The sequence below is a fragment of the Staurois parvus genome, unplaced genomic scaffold, assembly GCF_062004578.1.
Source record: "Staurois parvus isolate SC_StPar_1 unplaced genomic scaffold, SC_StPar_1.0 ptg000249l, whole genome shotgun sequence".
In the NCBI taxonomy this organism is placed as follows: Eukaryota; Metazoa; Chordata; class Amphibia; order Anura; family Ranidae; genus Staurois; species Staurois parvus.
Window position 1 is genome coordinate 3137882 of NW_028318045.1, and position 16585 is coordinate 3154466.

At 41.6% G+C, this 16585-nt stretch overlaps 1 protein-coding gene across 7 annotated transcripts in view; it reads right to left on the reverse strand.

Moving 5' to 3' along the window:
• CNOT4 (CCR4-NOT transcription complex subunit 4) overlaps positions 1-16585 on the reverse strand; it is a 136111-nt gene that overhangs the window by 91929 nt on the left and 27597 nt on the right. For all 7 annotated transcript variants that reach the window (XM_089680666.1, XM_089680667.1, XM_089680665.1 and 4 more), the window contains exon 2: positions 2441-2720. In XM_089680666.1, the coding sequence (XP_089536792.1) occupies positions 2441-2614 (174 nt within the window). In that variant the 5' untranslated portion in view covers positions 2615-2720. The remainder of the gene's footprint in view (positions 1-2440; positions 2721-16585) is intronic.

The following is a 16585-nucleotide window of genomic DNA, read 5'->3' on the forward strand; positions in this document are numbered from 1 at the left end:
TTTGAGACAGATAAAGCTTTATTTTGGTGGTATTTATTCACTACTGGGATTTTTATTTTTTTTTTGCTATGTAAATTAAAAAGTCCAAAAATTTGGGGGAAAAAAAGTGTTTTTCTTATAAAATTATGCACATAAATAGTATTTCATCATAAATCTTGTTCAAAATTTATTCCGTTATATTTTTAGTAAAAAAAAAATAACCCAAATTAGTTTATAACCAAAAATAATAATTTTTAAACTTTTTTTATATTATTTTGTAATTCTAATTTTTTTTTACATACTGTACATACTCATGGTGACACTGTACTACTTGTGGGGGGTGATGATTTTTTTTTTTACACTGATTGCTTTTACACCCACAAAGGATGTAAAAGCAATCATTTCTCTTTCTCTCTGTCTGCATTCTTGCAGCCATTGAGCACTACTGATTGAGCGGTGGTTGGTCATAGCTTGTCACATGGTACAAGGCTGTTGTGAATAGCCTTGTACCATGTGACCTCTGTGATCATTCACAGATTTCACACGTAGTAAGCAATGTCACAAGTGACATCATTGCTTACTACTCTGCATGTGATCACTGATTGGCCAATCAGAGATCACATGATTGGGACCTCGTACAGAGGTCCTGTCCGACGATCGGTGTTCCACTGTGTCTGGGGGACACAGCGGGCACCGGATCGCGGTGCTGCGCGCTCCCAGGGAGCGCGCACAAGCAGGGCGCGGGGAGGCAATTTATAGACGGCCACCCGACCCTGCACTGCCACCGTCCGGCCGTTTATATACAAAGGCCGGACAGGAGGTGGTTAAGGAAGGTTGGTTTCAGGTGGAGACTGTATGCAGTCCTTGCTTTTGACAAATTAATCACAGAAAGGGAAGCTAAGTTTTGGAGTGTGGCTTATATTTTTCATACTTTTGATTGAGAGTGGAGATGGGCTGTGGTAGGGAGCACCTGGTTTGTACATGTGGAATGAAAGGAGCAAGTCTGGAGCAAAGCCATGGGTTTGGGTATGTTCTCCTGGAATACACATCACACGTACCCAGGAGGATGCAGTCCCAATCTCACTGCATGACAGCTGGGGCTGGCAGGGAGTCATCATGAAGTCCGTTCTGGATCCAAGATGATGGTCCGGGAGATCCAAAGCCCTAAGAAGCAGTGGCTATGGGTAAGACAGCCCTGGACTTCGTGGACTGACTTGGTTCTTAGGGCTTGTTCACACAAGCGTCATACCCTGCGTTTATGCAGCATTTACTCAGCATTTTTAAAGACTCATAACTGCGCTTCAACATCTGCTATGAAAATTACTATGGCACCACACAGACACGGGAGCAGTGGTGTTAAGTTATCTCATGTTAAAGATTAAGCAGCATATTGCTTTCATGGTGCACAGACGCTTGTCACAGCTGCCTCCATTGATTTCAATGGTGATGCTAACTGCACCTTAACAGCACTTATAGCATTTATGATATAGTGAAGGATTTATAAGATGTTAGTTGGGCCTTGAGGGACAGACAGTGGAAGTTCCTGTATCTTGGAATGCACTGGGAATCAATAGAAAACCAGGACAGAGCAGCTCCAGAGACACTTCTTGTTTGTACAGAACAGCCATGTGGTAACACCATTTACAGGCAAAAGCACCAAGCCAGCATTGCTAGGTAGGAGCAGAGGCATTTGGCGCTATTATAGTCAGTGGTGAAGCTTTTTGTGTCAAGAACAGTGAGCTGGACCAAGCCAAGTGTCAAAACATGTAAAAATATTCAAATCCATCTTGAAGTGAATTCACAAATATGTCTGTTGTTATACCACAACCTAACCACGCCTCAAAGCAGATTATTTACTCTACATCACTTCCCCTTTAAGCACTTCACACTAGAAAAGCAACAGTTCCATGGGCATTTATCAAGCATTCTTGAAAAATTTTGAACACTTCGAAAACACATCAACACATCATAAATGCCATAGGAGCGGTAATGACCATTGCTTTGTTCTTCATAATCAACACATGTGGAAACAAGCCCTTATAGTTTCCGTAGCTGTTGATTCTTCACTTTCAAACATTCGGGTGAAGTTCTTCTTTAAGAAGGTAACGATTTATGCCAATAAACTTCCACAGAAAGCAAGAGGATTAAAGGAGAACCTGTCATGTAAGAAATATGGAGCCTGCCGCTGCTGACCTTTTTCTGAAATTACTAGCTTCCTGGCTGTCTGTGTTGTAGTATTTTATGAAACACTGACCAGGAATAAATATGCATCTTCTGTATGTCAGAACTCCTTGTTTGCATAGTTTTCCAGGTAAGTGAGTTGGATATCAACAAAAAAGATGGATTACAATGACAGCCAGGTTGCCAGATCTTTCTGAAGACATTAGCAATGACGGCCTCCATGACTTCCTTAATACAGGCGTGTTTTAAGGCCCAGAGCAGAATTTTCCCCAAAGCTGACCTTTCTGCATGCGGGACAGAGCCCGTTCTCGTCTGTGCGTATACGATGCCAACAGAAGCGGCATATTTGATATCCACATGTGCAAGGGAAAAAGTTAATGTCATCTATCTCCAAAGGCTCCATGCAAAGAGGGCACTCCACGGGGTCTTCCTTTACGTCGGGGCTGCGCGACATCTTGACAAGATCCCAGAAACACAGGAGTAGAAATCAAAACAAAAAAAATTGTATTTTCCAGGCTGAGAATAACTTAGAGAAATTAAAATCTGTTGGATGCAGCGATCTGAAAAAGGAAAAACAAAAAAAGAAAATATTAGCTATAAATACAGGCAGGCTAGATAAAACACAAAATTCACAACTACATTTATTAAAAGGGAAAAAAATTAACATTTTTACAGCCCACCTCATTTGCTACTATTACCTTGTTCACACTCTCCCCAACTATTGTGTTTACTAACCAGAGTCCTTGAAAACACCCAGCACTTCCATGTGACCCTCTCCTCCTCTGAGGATGCAGTGCTCAGGATCTGAGCAGCCAATCGCCTGGTTCGAATAATATCATAAAGGGGTGGGGGAAGGGGCCTTTGCCTTGTGTAAGACACAACTTGTAAGCTTACAATCATGGATGTAGGGGCATTAGCAGATGAGGTATGATTTAAAGAGATTGACTTAAATAAGAACTGGAGAGGGAGAGAGAGGGAGAGGAGCACAGAAAAGTTTTCTGATTATCCATCAGTCTTTTTTTTTTTTACCCATGATTAAAAAAAAAACAAAAATGGACTGCTATGTATGTATGAGTGGCCGAATGTAAGCAGATGTGTGTCAGGTTACATCAACGTACATCTAATGCGGTTTAGGTTCATCGAACTGAAACACAGTAAGTTTGCATCATGGTACGCTTTTGCAGACCTAACCAGAAGTGGGCAGATATATGCGAATGCAGGTCTGCTTACATCCAGACACCCATAGGGGTCTGTTTTAACTCCATCACGCATGGAGGAAAAAAACAAGACACCGACGTTACATATTCATTTTCATTCTGGATCTTGGATCCACTGCAGAGACGGGTGTGAAAAAGGGCCCTGGTCAAGACTTCACTTCTACAAGAATAAAATGGGAGAAAATCTTCTCTGTAAAGTGACCACTGTCAGGAAGTCCCAACCTCCAGTCCATGTTTTGAGTACCGTTTCACTGAGCAGATTGCTATAGGCAACAGATCCAGATAAGTCAGTCTACTAATCACAGATGGAACTCTAGAAAAAGCTAGCTAAATATCAATTTGTGTGCAGAGAATGCACAGACATGTCTATCACTTCAACACACTAGCAAAAAAACAAAACTGAGGCTGTGAGGGGGTTATACCTGTGAGGTGGATTTCATGACTTAATGGCCAGTGCCCAATCACCTGAAGGTTGCAGCATAACCATATCATAATAGATATGAAGACCGTGTCTTAGGATGCACAAAAATAAATATTGGTCACCAGAGAGGCAAGCATAATTTCTCTTATATATTATTCGATATCTTCCTTAAACCAAACAGGGCCACTTGAAGGTGCGCTGGCAATCAGGCTGCATAAATGCTCCCTTTCAGTAGGTTTTTCCATTGGTGGGCAGTGCTTTATTGTGCATAGTGGAACAGCCTCACAGAGAGGTATTAAAGCTTCTTCCTATTTGATTAAAAATTTCAGCAAAAGACTTCCTCTGTACCAGATAAATATACACAGACCACAGACTTTCGTTTTCACAGGCCCACATGGTGGATTATTTTTAGCCCTGTGAATGGGAGAGCAGTGGCTTTTTCTACATAAGCATCTTCCCTTAGAAACCTGAGTCAGCACAATAGAGAGAGAGAGAGAGAGAGAGAGAGAGAGAGAGTGCACAGATAGACATATAGCTTAGCACCACCTTACATTCACACCAGAAGATGGTCTAAAGCTACTCAACATATGTGAAAAAAAGCAGGCATTACATACAGACAGGGGGTGGGGGGTAGGGTGGCCACAACAAAATATATTAGTAGTTACATAAAACACTGCAAAAAATATTACAGGTTATAGAGGCAACAGAAAAAAAATATATATTAAAGATTTTTTTTAAAGCTTTTTATACAGTGGGACATAATACATTAAGGCAATGGAAAAAAAAGGAGGGGGGGGGGTTTGGAATTAAATAGGGGCAACCTATTTAATTCCAATTAATTTAAATAGGGGGTAGAGGAAAAAGGGCCACCTTAGCCAGGAGGGACCTTTTTTGCCTTATACTGAATCTCCTAACAAAGTCAGTCATAACCTTGGTACTAAACAGACAGCGATGAGATTTACGTGATCAGTGCGAAAAAAGGCATACAATACCCATGTTGTAGTAATCTATACATTTACTTATAATCTTAATAAAATTCCACAGAAAAGAATGAAAAGCCAAAAAATGTGTGAACAGAAATGAGCACTCTACAAAACCTAAACCCAGGTGCAATATGACAGGCTGTAAAAACAGCTGTCCAACTTGGGGGTGTATACAGACAAAAGCAGAATCCTGTGCACCAGAGAACAGAAAAAAATGATGTACTCATCAGCTAATCTACATGAAAGTGTATTTAAACCAATGTATAATATTTGGAGTGGTGAGGGGTTGGAGGCCCTGTCAGAAAATAAAAGCAGGAACCTAGTGCCTACAAATACTTCCTTTTTAGTCTCCAGGACTAAAAACCCCCCAAAAATGTTGAGTGCAGCTAGGAGTTGCAGAGCTGCTCCCACTGCATGGAAAGCAATGTGAAAACTAGCGGCAGCTAGAGAAAAAGCAGGCCATGGGTAAGCTGGCCCACAGCTGTTGTACACAGGGAAACTATCCTTTGTCCATGCAATGTGTGACAAACTGTGCACCTGGCTGCCCCCCGGTTTTGGCCTGACCCATTCTAGAAGTAATGCAATGACTTTCAGCACCAAATGACGAAGATTAACAAATAGATTTAACTCATCCCTGTAACACATTTTATTTATGATTATATTCAATAGTCCAATTACTTTTGGACCCTTGAAAAAAGGGGGGAGGGGGAAGGCTAATCTTAAGAGCTGTAATTCCTAAACCCTTCTTCCAATTTGGATGTACATACCCTCAAATTAAACCCAAGAGTGTGCACTTTCAGCCCACATACATTATAGCACTATAGCTTGAATACGTTTTGGTAAATATCTGAAAAAAACTAAAATTGTGCCTGTGTCCAAATATATATGGACCTAACTGTACATACTCACCTAGGTGGATGCAGCATCTGTCCCCCACCAGTTCGAAGACAGTGAACTGAGCGTTCAAAGACCACTGACTGCTTGGTTCTCGGTCTTCAGTGAGCAGAGAACAGACTGTTAGTCACCAGCAATCTGCTCTGCCCCCTACAAGCCTACTGGAGTGCCAGGCAGTGCATTGGGCAGGAGCTGCTGGCTAAGGCTTCCAGTGGCTCACTGAGAGGCTGAGCCAGTTGCGACTCAGGAATCTGGGTGGATCCTGACTTTAAAGTCGGGATCTCACTAGAGCCTGGACTGGCTCAATAATGTCAGCCAACAGAGGGCTAAACGGTCAGCTGATGTCACTGAGCCAGTCCAGGCTGTGGAAAAATCACGACTTTAAAGTTGGGATCCACCCAGACTCCCGAGTGGCAGTTGGCTGAAAACAGGTCACAGTGGTGCAGAACAAAGTACACTCTTTTGATCCATGGGAGAAGTAGGGCCAAAAGAGTTTTCCCTCTACTTTTCCTCTAAAAATGCTGCAAAGTATAGAAAAACACCCACTGATCTGCTAGAAGTCCAGCAAGTGCCTTTCAGCTTAAGCTAAACAAAGTTTCTTCTGCACCTGAAGAACTTTGTCATTCTGGCCTAGGTCTTCCTAGTAAAGAATATCTCCTTCCTTCTCATCTCCACAACAGAAACAGGTTATCTGTAGTCTAGAAGAGGAAACTGCAGGCATGGCTGACAACACTGCTTATGATTTCAGAACAGCAGAGTTATAAGCTTCAGAATGAGTTAGGAGTTCCATGGACCAATAGGTATTTTTTATTACTTGCAACATTTCTAAAAGAGAACAAATATGAAGAAATGTAGTGCACAGATGTACTACATATGTTTTTTTTTTTATTTAACCCTGACATAGCATTTGAAGAAACTTTAGCGAGGAGTTCTAGTGGATCGGCAAAAAAGAATTTAGGGATTTGAACATAAGCTCTTAGGATTTCGGGTTCAGCATGGATTCTCAGAGTACTTATACTATTTGCACTCTACAACAGAAGCTGTAGGAGCGATTATAGGTTAGAGGCTGGAGTGAAATTACTGCTTGTACAGTTTTATACTTTTTCCACCTGCGTCAGTATGTATAACCTTGAGGCCTCCATCACCTGAAGTAGTTAACTCACAAACCGATTTGGGCCTGACTTTCTGACTTGATGGAGCCATGGCAACCAGAACTGCACTTGAGGACACTTGCTAGGCACAGAAAGAGCCTTTCAGAAAGCTGGCTCTGGCACAAAACTCCAAAACACTTAACAGTCATGCCTTCCTTTCAAACTGCACCATGGTGGGAAATTAGACAAGGATAAAATCAGGCCTAGACTACCCAAAATCTAGAAGGCAGCAATACCGATTGCGTATGTTAGTGGACTGGCGCGAGATGGGCAGGTTTGAATTTAAGGACCTGTGCAGAGTTAGAGCTGCAGTATCCAATGTTACAAATACTAAGAAGTGACTTGACTTTGCATGAGTAAAACACGGGTGCATGCCAAGTATAACAAAAGGCCAACTTAAATGTCCTTCCCAGCAACAGCACAACCACCTTCCCTTGCTACCCTGCTGCTTCGAATTTACGGCTGTACTTCTGAGTATAGAGGAGCAGGTCATTCTCATTCATTCTACATAACCACAGGGCTGGTGCTTGGTGACAGGTCAATCAATGCTGTCACATGAGGATAGGGGGAGAGAGCAGTCAGACATGCGTAATCTCCAAGTGTTGACAACCAAAAAAATGGCGGAGGAAAGGATAGCAAGGATGTGAAGCTGGTGGGGCCCTGCAATGAATGTTTTTCTGCACTGGAAAAAAACAGTTCGTTCATGTCATGCAGCACCCTGGGGATGCAAGTGAATATCCTTCCAGTAGGCAGAGGTCTGACTCCAGCCCATCATTGAAGTCCCTTCTGTAAACAAATGCAACCTCCTAGTTCTTGCCTCGTATTCCGTTTTTCTTTCTCACCCCAATCCATTGGCCATTTTCCTCGGCAACGTCTTTTCTGGCAGTGGGGACTACTAATCCAATGCTGCAATCTGGGTCCACCATTGACCAATCTGATTGCAGCCCCTTGTTGAGATGTCATCAATCCCCTGTAAACATCTTGAGGTCAAGATGACTCCGCCAATGACAGCCAAAGGGAAGTGACCACATCACCCAGGAGGCAGAGAAAGCACTAGAAGAAGGATCTGTCCCACTTTGCAGTTCCAAATATAAAAGTCTTGGGACCTAGCACACGTGACCACATTGTATGGCTAAAAGAGGATTGTAGCTTAGTTTTTTGTTAAAAAAAACAGCAGTTAGAGAGGAGTGTTTGGTTGACAGCGTGGCTAGCCATCAGCTTTAAACTTTTGCCAGGTAGTGACAAAACTATGGTGACATTTATGTAAAATCAAAGGCTAAGGTATAATGAAGACATCTAAAGCTAGCCATACATTAATAAAAAATCTTGTTAAACATTTTTCAGTTTCAGAACATTTGATCGATTTGCTGTTAGAGAGTAAAATCAAGGGGGACATCTGTTCCAAAATAAAAAGCTAAAAGCAAAAAACACAAATTCTAATGAAAGTTATCAAATGTACTGATCAGAACATTTGCACGAATAATCATATGGATGTTTGTTGGGAAATCTCTTCGTTTATGGCAGTCTTAGTGCACCATACAGAGTATACTTGGTGCAGAGCATGGCTGGTGTGAATTGAACTTAGAACCCTAAGGGCTCGGTCACACCATACGTGAATGAAAACCGACGTGCAGATTTCACTTGCAGAGACATCAGTTTTCATGCACGTTTCAATGAGTTTTATACACATTGCAGATTACTGTGCAGAAAAAAAAATCTGCATGTGATACTAGCGTTGTGCTATGAACAGGGCACATAGAGAACAATTGATTTTGTTGTGCCCTTGCAGAACACATGCAGAAAAACTGACATCTCTGCACCATGGTGTGAACGAGGCCTAACACTGTAAGTAAAGTGTTAAATTTTAAAACACCTTTGAGATCAGTTATTAGAAGCATCCATCTAGTGCACGTGTCAAATACAGGGCCCTTGCACCTCTCCTGCAGCTGCGGCATCCCCCTCGTCTCCACCCCCACCTTTTCTGAGCATTCGGCCGCAGAGAGGACAGAACTCCTCTGCCTCACCGTGCAGCCATAGCACCCCCTCATCTCCATCTCCCCTGGTCTCAGCAGTCTCCTGCAGCTGACTTCACCCCCTGCACTTTCTGCTTCCTAGCTCCACCCCCAGCAGCAAAAGTTGAGGATGCACGGTGATGTAAGGGGGGTGGGGTGCTCTGGACAGCTAGTCTTACAGATATAACCCGTCCTTGAGAGCAACCATAATACTGATGTGGCCTACGATGAAACAGAGCTCGACACCCCCGATCAGGCAACTGTACAACACTCCAGTAATACCAGCAGCCCCTGTCAATTCAAAAATCTGAATGGAAAAACTGATCCTACTGAACCCTTCCAGGGAGGCATGCAGTAAATGATCTGATCATGGTAAACCATAATTGATACAAATATAGATATTTTTCCATTCTAGTGCTGGTGTAAGCAGGCTCCATACCTTCATGTAAATATGATGTGCATCTGTGACACATTTAGGACTGGCTAATACAATTAAGTGGTTGTAAGGGCTCAAGGATTTTTACCTTTACGGATTGTATGCATGAAGGTAAAAAAGCTTCTGTGTGTAGCAGCCTCCCCTGTTCGCCCTAACACTTACCTGAGCCCCATCCCAATCCAGCGATATCGGCGAGAGCCTCTTTTCTCCGGGGACCCTCACTGATTGGCTGAGGCAGCAGCAGGAGCCAGTGTCAATCACAGCCAGTGAGCCAAATCAGAAGGAGGGGGCAGGGTCAAGCTGCAGCTATGTGCGTGAATGGATACGCAGAGTCTGCTTGCTTGGGTTCCCCCACAGCAAGCGGTTTGCTATAGGGGCACCCGACAGGAGGAAGGGGTCAGGAGCGCTGGCGGGGGACCTGAGAAGAGGAGGATCAGGGCTGCTCTGTGCAAAACCACTGCACAGAGCAGGCAAATATGACAGGTTATTTTAGAAAAAAAAACCAAAAACTTTAGTATCACCTTAATTAAAAGTAAAGCAACGAAAAACTAAAATTGCCAATTAAAATTTCAAAAGCTTAGCCACTTGCTCTCCAGACGATTTACCCCCCTTCCTGACCAGGCCATTTTTTGCAATACATCGCTGCATTACTTTAACTGACAATTGCGCCGTCATGTCATGCAACACTGCACCCAAATGAAATTTAGGTCCTTTTTTCCCCCCACAAATAGAGATTTCTTTCGGTGGTGTTTGATCACCTCAGCGGTTTTTATTTTTTGGGCTATAAACAAAAAATTACTGACAATTTTGAAAAAATAAAACAATGTTTGACTTTTTGCTATAAAACATATCCAGTAAATAAATTATTTGCTAAAAAAAAATCCCAATACGTGTAAATTAATTGGTTTACGTGAACGTTATAGAGTCTACAAATGGCGGTGTATATGCTGGAATTTTTTTTTTATACTAGTAACGGTGGCAACCAGCAACTTATAGCGGAAATGCAGCAGGCATTCTGACACTGGGTGGGAACTAACTGCCACTGACATCCCCAGTGACACTAATACAGTGATCAGTGCTAATAAAAAGCATTGACACTTGCCATATGACTTTTTTTCATGGAATGAAGAACTGTTTTAACAGAAAAAGTTGTGTCACCATCCTGGCTGTGCTGTCTGGCAGAGGTGTATAAATCATAAGTCCTTTGACAGCTATGACAGTTTATACATATGTATTTCTGCTGTGCATTCAGAGGATTGTCTGGAGAGCAACTTTAGGAATCAGCTAGCAAGAACTCCCATTTAGTCATATATACGTGAACAGAATTTCAAAGGAAGATGCACACACGGGAGAAATGAATGCAGCGAGAGTGAGGCAGAAAAAGCAAAGACCCTTCAAACAAACCCCCCTGAGGGATGATATGAATGCTGCGCTAATATTTATAAAGTCATTACAGAAAAGGTGGAATTACAGAGTAAGACCGCAAGAAAACAATCTTTTTCTACACCTGAAAAGCCAAGCACCACTTGAAGCCTGATACATAACAAGTCAAAGTGAAAAGAGTATTAAGCCATTGAGCCTGTACAGCTGTATGATTGTACTGCCAAGCAGAATGCAGCAAGCTTTCTACAGGACCGCTGGATTATGGCAGTGAGGTGGAAGGAACTGACAATTCGTTGAAAGGAGAAACTTAAGTAGATCTGAACCCTAAGTGAATGACATTTAGTTGAAGCTTCTACCAAAAGCAATGCACATCATAAACAAGTCACTTATTTTTTTTCAATTAAGTAAAATACTAAATGTCCGTGTGACAGGATGACAGCATAGGAGTACAATTGGGAGACAGAGACACAGCGTTGTCACCTATAACAGGAAGTGCCTAAACATGGACCCTTATGGAAGACTTACCAATATTATATTAATATTTTAGGACAGCTTCTTCTTTTGATCGCCTAGGCGATAGCAGCGGAAGAGGGAGTGGGTACCTGTCAAAATCGGGTACCCGCTCTCCAGAAGGTGCCAATCCTTAAAGGGGAGCAGGAGACAAAGGATTAAAAAGGGAACTTCCCCTTTTGGGTGGAGTTCCACTTTAAGGCTTGCCTTAAAGGAGACTGCACAACTGGATTGTAATGTGTGTGGTTAGCTTTACTTTTTTATAAATAATATTACTTGAAAATGCCAGAATAGATCAAGAACATCAAAATGAGCCTTTTGTGTAAAGTAGACATTCCATGGCAATATATTTTTTTTTTGGAACATAGCGTTTGTCATCTGTATACACTGTATATAGTGTAACATTACCAGAGGGAGAAAGACTAAGGGTTTGGTAGACATGAAGGGGTTAATGTGCAGAATAAGGGAGGTGAGGGGGATTAATATAGTCACTACAGAGTGAAGTGGGCATGCTCTCAGATGCCAGCAATAAGGTGATCACAATGTATAGAGCCACTCAAATTAGCTCTGTACATTGTATCTGATCTGAGGCAACAAACTACAGAGACGTTGTATTCATATCACCCAACGCCCGAGACATGTAGTTCTGGGCAGGTAGGTTTTTTCCAACCTTGCCCGCAGCAGGGCTCACCTGCAAGGTGGAAGCATTTGGGAGGCAGCGCTGCCACCGATTGTTTCCACACAGTGCCAGCCTAAACCCACCCATGTGAACCTCCCCCCGTGTAAGGTCTCCTGGGTTCCGCTTGCCCATCTGTGGGCCCGGGCCAGAGTCACTGCCGTCAGCTAGAGGGGATGATCTGGAAGTGACGTTATGATGTCACTGCAGGGTCTCTGTTGACAATGCTGCATTACATTCAGTGGAGCACAGGGGAGACATCCAGGGTCTTTTAGACCTTGGATGTCTCAGTAAAGAAAACCTGTCACCAAAAATCATCACATAGTTACACCCAAACGCATAATATCTCCCACAACCAAACTAAAAAAATCCCAGCGCCAATCAAAGAAAGTATACAATTATGCAGCTGTGCACCAGTGAAAACCACCAATAATAAATAACACAAAAAACAGCGCAAAAATTAAATACATAAAAATAATCACAAATAAATAAATGTCCATGCAAAAATATATATATAATATTTCAAACATAAGTCCTTATTTTCCCAAAAGGATTTTCAAAACAATGTTCCAAAATGTGCTTCCACCTAATCACCACGTGAAAAATAATATTGACGGCACTCACCAGATGGAGGTGAGTAATAAGCCACATAGGATATAAGGGATCCTATAGCCCCTCAGGAGGAACTCAAATCGCCTTCACCCTGCTTAGATACAGCAATCGACTCCACTCTACGTCTCCATGGAATCCTCAATAGTGTGCAAGGAAAAAAAGGCTACATAGTGTAATACTGCCACTCAATACCATATAAATCAATAGAATAAGGACACTCACGTTTCAATAAAATAACAGGCCTTGTTTAATAGTCTCAAAGGCTTCAAAGGAACAAGTTTCCAAATTGTAAATATAGGGATCTCATGCTTTAAGGATCACTGTAGATGACCAGCTTTCCACCTCAAAAATGGCTGCTTTAACCGCAAAAGTCGGCGTGCGTTCCAAATACCGGAAGTGACGTAGGCCAAGAAGACGGCAGACCAGAAGTGCGCCAACGCGTTTCGCCCCACCCACAGGGCGTTTTCAAGACACGGCTCGCAAATAACGAGCATTAAAACTTTGGCAGCGCTCTCCGGGAGCCGTGTAAGGTGGACCATCTCAGGAGAAGTACCACCAGGAGGCTGGACGTCATTTGACCCACCGGTGAACCAGATGTGACCCGAGTGTTTGCTGAGGCCCCCGAGTGTCTATCGTGGATGACCGGTCATTGTTCTCATTGCTGCCCAGGCCTTTTCCAGTTGCTGATGGTATACCTGATGACATGCATACAACGCTCAGTTTGTATGTTCCTGTGATAAGCGCATTATTGTACTGGATTCTTCAGGATTTTAGATCAAGTGAACATCTGAAGCTACTGCTATTTGTGTACATCTCACATGTGTTCAATCCACAGGAACTTTTTTTACTGTATTTATTCATCACATACCAGACTTTTTATATTCAAGTTGTTGATATTATGTTTCAGCGATTATGCTGAGATTTCGTGTTTGACATTACATCATCTATTTATGGCGCTGCATATTCCAATTATTTGTATAATGAATGAGCTGCCTTAACACAATATGTGACAAATGCGAAGGAGGCCTTAATGTTTCACGTATATAAATCTAGTTGCCGTTATCTCTGCATTGTCTCAAAAACAATGTGCCTACGCTGACAACAGAAGTTCTAACTTTTCCTGTAAGCTGTCTTGATTTTTTTTTGTGCCTACATTGGAGACTTAACACCACTTCCTGTCCTAATAGGAACTGAGGGAATCATTTCTAATGAAGACAGCAATAAAGCTCCATTCAAATCTGTGCCACAAAAAACGGCAGCAGCTGTGCAGCAAAATGACACATATTCCCTGACAAAACACATGTCCTGATTGAATGGCACCTTAGTGCAACTAGATTCTTAATGGCGCGTGTGTATGATGCAGTGTACATGGAAAAAATATGCATTCTAGTGCACGGTTTAAAAAAAAAAAAAAAAAAAAAAAAAAAAAGGGTGAAGATCATCTTTGGTGTAAATTGAATGCGTTGGGCAGCCTATTTGTGTATAATACCCGCACTGATGTACATGCACTGTCACACTTGTGTAGGTGTGAGCAGAGCCTACAACACTTGCAGATTCTTCCCTGTTCTAACCAATATAGGTTTCGGCTTCAGATGGATTTTTTGGAAGACAATATCCAGAAAGCATATGTTAAATATTTTTAGGGCTGGCTCAAGGTGTTGTGGTGTTAACTGGTTATCTGTTTTACAGTGTGGTGAAACTTGTCCCCTTAAGGCAACTGCAGCTAGTCACCAGTTTCTGACATTGACATGGTTATTCTGATTACAAAGATTTTTAATCTGAAGGGAAATGGGTATGCCAGGAGTGCTTTCATTCTACATAAACTGATGTCTTACTCAGTACCACTGGTTCCTATTCCTTTCTTAGCCCAAAATGAAGCTACAAATAAAGAGGCTGAATAGCAAATTCACAAAACATGTCAAACAATACTTTAAATTTAAAGTAGAACTTTAGGCCCAAATTGTTTTTCACAGTTTGGATAACATTCTAACCATTCTCAGTTTTTGGGGTTTTTTGCCATCTGTACCCCACCGTGGAGTTTTACCTTAAATTTCTTGTTCCACAGACAAAACAGGAAGTGAGAGAAAATCCCTGCAAATTAACAATCTTTTGTGACCCTCCCCAGGTCACCATGAACACCTCGTTGGAAAATTTCCCCTCTATTACTGCTCTGGAGAAAACTCAAATTTTTATTTATTTTTTTTTTTTTTACTTTCACTTTAAATGATAATGGTAAGCAGGACAAATAGAGAGGGTGACTATATCCCTAACGGAGGCAAAAGTGGCAAAAAAAAAAAAAAAAAACCTGACATGTTTAATCCCTCTCCACTCTATCCAAAAAAAAAAAAAAAAGAGAGAAAAAAGTAATATATATATATATATATATATATATAAAAAAAATGTAGTCTTTTACCCTTTTAAAGTGTGCTTAAATTATTTTTTATTAAAAGTCCCAACTTAAGTTTGAGATATTTTTAGTTCTACATTTTAACCGAGCTTTCAGTTTATTGTTCGGCTTAGAAAGCAAACCACAAGTAAATGAATGAATGGGGGGGGGGAATGTTACCGCATGAGCAAAATCTTGTTCCGCAAGCACATGAAAGGACAGGTTTCCACACCCTCTGTACATATCTGTGGTGTTTACAATCAGTCAACTAGTCTGAGTGACATCACTGCAATCTTAAGAATCTAATGTGCCTTCAAATGCCATAAGAAAGTTGCACTAGTAAACCTCTCCAGGTTATTTGTGCCTTTCATACTCATAAAATGCTCATGCCTTTTCCTAGTGATATGTTGCAATAATGCATACCATGTGCATTGGCACAGTAAAATTTTAAATGGCACCTTGATGCACTAATATAATGCAGCTATAACTCACAAGCATTGCAGTTCATAATAATGCACTATGTAGCCAAAAATAATCCATGTCCATTTACTTGGACAATCTGGTGTGTTGCCTTTGAGGCAAAAAAAAAAAAAAGTGTGCTAATGCAAATGAGAATGCACCAGATCTCCAAGGTCAGAATGGGCCCTTAAAGATCAGCATGGTGGCCATGTGGTACTGGGGTCCTGAGGCCAAATCTCACCATAAAGTTTTATGGTGTGCGTTTCCCCTTTGAGTGTGCCAATTTCCAAACTCCCCACCACTGCATGCTGATTACTGAAAGGACTTCCAACCAAATTCTCTCTACTCAGTGTGCAATAGGTTTAGTGCTGCACCACTTTCATTGACATATGTATTTGATCATTGTATGAATCACCTAGGAGTGCTAGTTGGCTTTCATTATTATAGGAGTATTTCTGTAGCAGCACAGTAGGTTGCATATAGAAAACTTTAATGTCAATGCAATGTTCAGCAATCCAACTATCCAAATCCCTTCATATAACTGCTTCCGGGAGTCTGTCAGTCTTGCCTGCCCCAACAATATAGACTGTAAGGCACTCTTGTGCTCTGATTGATGTGAATGGCTATGTATTCAACACATCACTGTAAAGAAGGCCTCTAAAATAAAGCATGCTTACACATATGACTATCACTGTTTAAAGGGTTACTCTGGGTCAAACATGGTTTGGGGGGGAACAGTGAGGTAGGGTTAGAATTTATGTCAGTTATTTTTTATTGCTGTCCCAGTGATAATGCCACGGAGTCAGGGAACCCTCCACTTTGCAATACAAATAATATTTTATTCTAATACAATGGAGAAGTGTTACGGTTATGTGTCCATTGCAATCTATGCTGCCCTTGCTGCAGAGATTTCTCTTTTCTTCCAGTCTTTGTGGTACACCGTCAGGGTGTTGTATGATGTTGTATGATGGGAATCTCACCAAAGAGGGCACTAACAGCATTAATGCAGATGTGAACCCAAAACTGTATTTCCAAAAGTATAGCAGTGGACTTTCAAATGGGTTTGAAAAAAAACAAAATTCAAATGGTCTCATGACCGCCTGCTGAATGCTTCTGTGCGCAACCTGGGCATTGGTGGAGAACATTTTCAATTACTGCCTGTCTAAGTGTTGGCCTGTATATCAACATGTCACTTCTAAGGTATCTATCAAACTAAAAATGTTATCATTTCACATAAGCAATACACTTACATGTTAGTCTGAGTCTTAAGAATTTGCAAAAAGGG